The 7,995-nt window shown below is 45.4% G+C and overlaps 1 protein-coding gene across 1 annotated transcript; it reads right to left on the bottom strand.

Moving 5' to 3' along the window:
- Positions 1-6,071: 6,071 nt before the first annotated feature.
- LOC124690243 (vacuolar iron transporter homolog 1-like) lies at positions 6,072-6,764 on the bottom strand. Its single transcript, XM_047223654.1, has one exon. It carries the CDS (start codon positions 6,762-6,764, stop codon positions 6,072-6,074), a length of 693 nt encoding a protein of 230 aa, XP_047079610.1.
- Positions 6,765-7,995: the final 1,231 nt, after the last annotated feature.

Here is a 7,995-nt window from a genome sequence, read left to right as displayed (position 1 = left end):
GTCCTAGCCGTCTCCGTCTTAACAGTGAAAAGATATTGCTAGAACAGTAGAATGCTATATATGTTTTATTTCCAGTTATCTAAGCGATGTCCATTCCCCGTTTGTTCTGGTCTCAATGGTACTTCAGGTTGACGCAGAATTCTTGCATCTCAAAAAGTAACACGTTGAATCAAAGCAGGCGGGCTTGGTACACATGAAATTTTAGAAAACATTGCAAATATTGGGCGTGTGTTCTGAGCCGGTTTTGAGCCGTGTACAGTGCTCAGAATCTGTTCGTCAATCGTCCTCCCAGCTATCAATGGGTGTAAGATTATTTAACATTGATGTTTGTGATTGTATCTTTGCTGTGTTTGTACACTTGCTGTGAAAAATTACACTCCTTGAAGTGGTGGATAGTGGAATTTGATCCACGTAGCAGAAATTGCCAATGAACATTGGTTTTTCTCTCACTCTCTAGCATAGGCGGAAAACGCTTAGGCAGGAAACGCAAAGAAGGTCTAAACAAAACATTAAAATGCAAGACTGAGAACTCATGACTGAAGTAAGAGAATGATCTTTTCTGAAACAAAACTGAAAAAATTGAGGTAATCAATCTCACACTTAAGTACGAGCTGGAGGAATTCAATCTCAGGCTATCACATTCTCTCTATAAACAATCTTCTTCCCAAAACCAGTCCATGAGATCAATGGTTATTCATACAGAAGAGGGTACTATTTAGCAGACTACATCTAGCCAAAATGATCGATAATTGTGAAGACAATATGTGACCCTTTCATTGAGAAGCAATCTTGATTTGCCAAGTGTCAGGAGAATTGTAGGAAGAATGTCGAACGACCGTTTGGTGTGCTCCAACAACGTTTTGCTATGATTTGGTATGCGAGAGTGAGTACCCTAATCCAGTGCATGCTGATCATCCATATGGCTATCAGGGCCCTCTCGCCGAATTGGGTTAAATACCTCATTGCAATTTTTATATTATAAGGTAGTATAATGAAGTATTTACAAGGAAGAGTGAGTAACACTTTAGAAATTACAGAAGAAGGCCATGCTAAATTAAACAATTATTTTAATTATTGTATCACTATGTTTAAAGTTTATTTGAATGGTATAATTTATTTTGTTGATCCATTTTATTTGGTGGAATATTTATTTGCAATTATGAATTGCGTTGTGATAGGAAGTTGGTGTTCTTTTTCTCCAAAAGCAAATAATCTGCATTGAGGCTGGCCGATCGGGAGCGCCGCTGTGGGTACAAGCCCCCAAACCGGCGGGCACAGCCGCAGGCACCCCCAAAACTCGTGCGCCGGCGTCATGTCGTCGTCGGAGAAAACTGGCTTCAAGATGGACTACTGGTACCGAGTACTACCGTCTAACACCGACAAGATGGCAGCAGTTAGAACCTTGAAGGCGACGACACTGTTGTTCCTCCTATCGAAAACCTACTCGATCAAACAGCTGAAGAGGACTGAGGTGGGCTCGTCGAAAATACCAGCGATGCGGCTGTGATATACTGATGAGAAAACTTAGGTGGCAAGCGAGGTCATAAAGGTAGTACTAGTATACAGATTTGCACCAGCTACGTAGATGATACTGTATACCGATTTGCCCTTGGTGAGATGCAATTCGAGATGGACGATTGGATTTGCCGCCTTATCCTTGTCCTTCTTTCTATTCACTGGAACATCATAGTGTTCATAGATCAACGCGCGTCGATCTCACCACTCCTGCATGTCAGTTGGGCAGATTCAATCTGGAAAAGGAATACTACTCCGTAGGTACATATAATATAGCCGTGTTTCGTGTGTCTCGTCTTCCTAGCACGCGCTGATTTGGTTGGTCTTCTCTTCTCGGTGACTCCTGTTTAGGACCGTATTGTTCTGTCTAGTACTCTCGGTGACTCTTGTGTAGCTAGCAGCATAATTTATTTTGACTTTTGACTTTTAACTTTCGAACCTCCGGTTTGCGTCACTATAAAGGGAATACATTGCAATGGATCTTGATATTTGTACGGTGAATCCCTGGAGATGTGGAATAGGCTTCTTGGTTTGTGGAGATGTGGAAGATACCTATACGGTGAATCCCTGGAGATGTGGAATAGGCTTCTTGGTTTGTGTAGAAAAACTAATATCACCCAGGAACCCGATAGAGTTAGCTTGACTCTAACTAAGTCTGGTTTTTTTGTTCAGTTAAATTGCTTTACAATTATCTGATAGCTCGGAGAGTTTTACTCCCGTACAAAATGATTTGGAGGATGACCGTACCTCTTAAAATCAAAGCTTTTATTTGGCTGATTGTGAAAAATAAAATCTTAACCAAGAATAACTTGGCTAAAAAGGTTGGAAAGGGAGTATCTTATGTGAGTTCTGTGCTAGTAATAAAAACATTAATCACTTGTATTTCGAATTTCCCTTAGCTAGATATAATTGGAGGGTAGCAACTTGTGCTTTAGGAATAGAGCCTAAACCCAAGAATTCCTATGATCTTTGTCAGAATTGGTTGCAGAAATTTTCGGGTAGAGATTGAGTAGTGGTCATGTCAGGATATGCAGCTTTATTTTAGAGTCTATGGAAAACATGAAACTCTTCTTGTTTTCGTAGCAAAATGCCTAATAACCCTACTGATGTTATATTTTCTATGTGTCGCCTAAAGGATGATTGGAACATTCTTCATAAAGAAAGAGTCGGAAGAACCGTGTTGCAGGTTTCTGAGTGGATTCGGTGAATTGCAAAAGAAGTTTTTGGGAGAAGACACGGATGGACCCATGTGACAAGGAGAATATATGACGGTTGATAGAGCTCAACTATGTGTCTGCATGGTTACTTGGTCTATCTCCAGGAGCCTCTCTTTCTGTTATATTGCAAAGTTTAGCTATCCGTTTCAAAAAAGTTGTAATAAAAATTAGCTTCTGGTTCCATGGTAGACTAGTATGGTAGTTGCATTTTGAGTAGGAGTTGGTTTCTGCTGAGTCTCTTCGTTTATTTTACTATGTATAGAAGACTTCAATTTTTTTAATGAACTTGGAGACGGTGTGGCCCCTTTAATTAAAAAAATGGATCTTGATATTAAGATATTTTCTTGATCAAAATAAGATTTGTGTTGGCAAAGTCAAGCTGGTATATAGAACTTTTTCCCAAACACAACCAAACTCATAGTGTTTTGTAAATGGCTAGGATTACCCTATCCAAAAGTTACTAAAAAGAAATCTGCTAACAAAAAGAAGCCAAAAAAAAATTATACTAAGCTAACCGAGCCTAAAAATTATGAAAAAAAAACAGCAGAGAAGCCCTTGGTATCTAGTTTTTGCCCCGGTTTCACCATAGGTGGTTTACAAAAAAAAAAACCCTGAGAAGTTAAAACCAACATGGTTGGGCGTACTTTCACCACCCAATTAAATTCAACCTTCATAAAAAATTGCGTATCACAACATGTATGTTTTTTATGGGAAATAAAAGCCATTTAATGCAGAATGGCATGCAACGTTCTGACCATATACAAAAAAGATAGTTTTAACACACATATATTTCAAACTATTGTTTTTAAAGATAAAAGGCTCACGTGAGATGGGTTTAAAATTAATAAATCCCCAAACGGCAACAATGCAAACAAATTATCGATTGTGGGTATTAGCAAGAAAGCTCATATTGGGGGATATACCAGCTTACAATAACATACTCACAAAAGAGAGAAGAAGAACACCGAGATACTAATAAAAGTCCAGAAGGAGAGGCTACTACAAGCTAAGCAATAGTATTAACATGGTAGCTTGAGGCTTGAGAGCTTCGTCCTCCTTCGATTTCTTCATCAATAAGGTGTTGTCGGATCAGATCCACATCATCACCGTGATCACATCGGGCCATCTTTCAGAACACACCTAAAGCTAGCCACGACGACCATCGGGGCGACATAACACGAAGAGAAGTAGCATAGGCAAGGGATCTAGAGCAACACAGGTGACAAGACAAGAATATCATTGTCGCTCGATCAGAGAGGATCTATATTTTCATCCAAAGACCCAAGAACATGACGTGGAGAGAAATTAAGAGTCCATGACCGCGCCTTAGTGGAGGGGAATGCCATGCAAGGGCGTATATCACTATCATCAACGGAAGAACCGAGCTAAGTTTTCGCCCGAACATATCTTACACTCCCATGATCATGAGCAGAAGTGTTAGCGTCCACCCAGGCTAAGCCCAACACTCAGCTACGTTCGGACATTTATGTGCATACGGTTCAGTTACAAGCGGAGAGGCCACTTAGTCTCATAACCTTGGACTGAAGGAAGAAGGGGAACTCTCTCTTATAAACTGGTTGCAACCTCTTCCCGTAGAAGGGATGATACTAAACATTAGCAGCCTTACCAACACCCATAACAGCCTGACAAGAAGGTGCAACGACTTTCAAAAGGCGATACACGGACAACAAAAGCACCACTAGGGAGCCACCAAGAAATCAGAGAGGAGTAGGGCGTTCTTCTGGTGGGATCCGATGGATGTCGAATGAGAGAGGGGTAGGGGTGGTTGGGACTTGATCCTCAGACACTCGAAGAACCACATAGAGCACATGAGGACGAGAGGGAAAGGGGACCACTAGAACCCTGCTCTAGCCCGCAAATTTGTTTCTAGCCCACAAATCACACACAGCCTTCCAAAAAGTCAAACTCACACGAAGTCACTACAAATAGTGGAATAAAAAGAACATAGCTAGTCATCCGAAACAGCCACATGAGGCAAAATTCTACGAGTATGTAGCCACCCATGTTGGGTAATAAACTCCTTGGTCGATTCTTCTAATCGTGTAGACACCTCCGTAAAGAGGTCGCGATCCTCCAGGCGCTGGAGTGGTGACCATAAACGGAGCAAAGCCGTACACCGGTAAATGACCTGCATAAAAAAGAACATTTATTATTAAAAACCTTATCATTTCTACATAGCCAAAGCGACTAAATTATGGTAATCGACTCCCACCCTGATAAGAACCTTAAACCTAGAACCCACCCAATCAGCCAATTGCCAAAAATATTTGTAATGCTTCTTGAAGGGTATAAGGTAGAACCTATCTAAATGATTGACCATATATATCTAGCAAATCGGCACTGGAAGAAAAGATGTTTTATTGTCTCATCTTCATGACAGAAAACACATCTCGTACATCCATGTCAGTTACGTTTTGCAAGGTTATCTTTAGTGAGAATGACCCCACGATGAAGGTACCATGCAAACAACTTAGTTTTTAATGGTATCTTCATCTTTCAAATGTTTTTATTATTAAGTATATGCTGAATGGATTCAACAAAAGCCTTATACATGGAACCTACCGGGAATACTCCATTCTTAGTGAGGTCCCAGCGAAATTCGTCGAAACCCGGTAGCAACTGAACTGAGTGTAAGCGTTGTAGCAGTTCATTTTCCAAGAAGCCGACTAGGGTCCAATGAGATCCCGTCTGAACACCATAGACGAAGGAGATGTTTTCATCACCTTCTAAAGCGTGTCGCTCTTATAACGTACAATATTGTATAATGCAGGATACTGTTCTTGAAATGTGGTTGTTCCCAACCATATATCCTCTTAGAACCTTACCTCTCACCCATCTCTAATGGAGAAAGAACCATATTGAAGAGAAAACAACATGGATTACCAAGAGATGGATGGTCGCATGATGCCCGGTTGTTACCTGGTCGGTGGTCGGTTAGAAAATCCGCAATGTGCTCTAGCCACACTGGCATCAAGCGTCACACATTTGCACGTTCCAAATTCAAGCTTTTGAAACTGAACCAAGAATAACTGTGCTGCTATACAGAAAAGAAAAACCATTGAATTCTTCTTCACATACACTCTTTTACTGTTGTGATATATTAGTAGCCACTAACAATATGCATTACATTTTCGGATTTGCTACTCACACTAGTGCACCGTGATCTGTTTTTCGTAAAGCAAACAACATGTAGCTACTCAATACTCAACAATGGATGTGTGGAACAGCTTCTGCCATTAGCTAATCTATCCATGGTCCATCGGATCAGTTATTTAGGTGGCGACAATATACTTATGCCCATACATGATTTGAATCTAATTAAGCGCTCTGCATGCCGAAGAGCCTAAGCACCCCGTAGGTGGTCGCCATGGCGAGCCAGCCTCCCACGAGCACCCGAGCCCCGGACCGCACCACGCTCGCGCCGCCCAGGTACGCGCCCAGAACGCCGAAGCCGGCGAGCCCGGCGCTGCTCGCCACGCACACGGCCGCGACCCTCCCCGCCCACGTCCGCACGAACCCGCCGGCCAGCAGCGGCAGCGCGGCGCCAGCCGCGAACGCCAGCGCCGACGCGCCCGCCGCCATCGTCGGGCTCGGAAGATTATCCTTCTTGCCGTCGTCACCGTCGCCGCCATCGCGTTCGCGCTCGATCTGGGCCACCTCGATGTCGTACTGCGCGTACACGGAGACGAACTCGCCAATGGCCATGCTGCACGCGCCGGAGACCAGCCCCGCTAGCCCCGCCACCAGCATCGCGCCCCTGGCCTGGTTGACGGCGCCCACGCCGATCATGAGGGAGGCCACGGTGACGAGGCCGTCGTTGGCGCCCAGGACGGCGGCGCGGAGCCACTGCGCGCGCGCCGCGTAGTTCACGCCGTCTCCGTCGCCTTCGGCGCCCCCCGCCGCCTCCACGTCGTCGATGGCAGGATCGATCTCGTCCTGTTTTGGCTTGGAGGGTGGCTTGGGGGCGGCGTCCGTGGCTGCATGGACGTGGGAGCTAAGGTCGGGAGCCATGGAGGCAGCTGAGCAAGTGCACTGGGATGAGCTCTAGAACTACACTAGCGTGCAGATGGAATATTGGGGCGTGCGTGGAAGCCACACGCGCTAGAGGGGTATTTATAGGGAGACGTACTAGTGATCGTGATGAATTTTTGCTCTAGCGCTGCTAAAAAAGATGGAATGACATGTGACTGACATAGATCGTGTTTCTACGAATCTCACGAGTCACGCCTGATCAGTGAGTATTTTAAGCTGGCAGTGAAAAGAGTTTTGATTCGAATAGCGAAATGGTGGTGTTTTAATTGATCAGATGATGTTGGACTCCGATCACGATTTTTTATTTTTGGCGAAACTCCGATCGCAATTACTGTATGTTCTGGGTTTGCTCAAGTCAAACTTTGTAAATTTACTCAAAATATTTATGAAAAAATATCAACATGTATAATATAAAACCTATCAGAACTATAACAAAGTATGTTTTAATACTCCCTCCAATTCAAACATGCATCCATATTACTGACAATTAATACAAATTGGAGGGAGTATTATATATACTCCATATAATTGATATAGTATAGATATTAATATTTTTTCCTATGTTATTGGTCAAGCTTTGCAAAGTCTAATTTTAACTAAGCTGGGAAGGGAAGGAGAAGTAAACGAAAAACGAAGGGAAATACAACAGACCCAGCTCTCCTGTCGCCCCCTCCAGGCGACGGGGGAGCGAAACCCTAGCCTCCCGCCGCCACCTTCCCACCTCCTCTGCCCGCCTCCTCGTCGCCTCCCGAGGCCGCCGCCGGCTAAGCCGTGCGCCGCCAAGGACGGGGGCGGCGAGGATCTATGCCTCTCGGGCCCCCGCATGGCCGTCTCGGAGGGAAGCCACCATGCCGGTCCCGGAGGTCGCAGTCGTCCGCGCTGGTTCCGTGCGTGGCCCGCCGCCGTCCTGCTCGCCGCCGTCCCCTCGTCGCGTCTGCGTCGTCCATGCCGTGCCGTCTCTGCGCGCCGGCCCTGGCGGCGGGATGCTGGCCGGCTTCGGCCTTCGCTGCTCGGCAGCTCGTCATCCGGCCACGGCGCGGCCCCTGCAGCTTGGGGTGGCCGCGGTTTCCGCCAGGCACGGCGCTGCCTAGTGCGCCGCCGGCGCTCGCGCGCGGGGCTCTGTTGGGCGGGCTCCTGCGGGCTCAGATGGGCCCCTACGGGCCCCGATGGGCGCCTCCCAGCTCCGTTTTTTGTTTGGTGGACGGCAACA

This window comes from Lolium rigidum, chromosome 2 (assembly GCF_022539505.1).
Source record: "Lolium rigidum isolate FL_2022 chromosome 2, APGP_CSIRO_Lrig_0.1, whole genome shotgun sequence".
Taxonomy (NCBI): domain Eukaryota; kingdom Viridiplantae; phylum Streptophyta; class Magnoliopsida; order Poales; family Poaceae; genus Lolium; species Lolium rigidum.
This window is presented reverse-complemented; position numbering and strand designations above follow the sequence as displayed.

What these genes read in the sequence shown, in the direction of transcription:
- LOC124690243 (XM_047223654.1), bottom strand. Translation starts at nt 6,764, where the DNA reads ATGGCTCCCGACCTTAGCTCCCACGTCCATGCAGCCACGGACGCCGCC.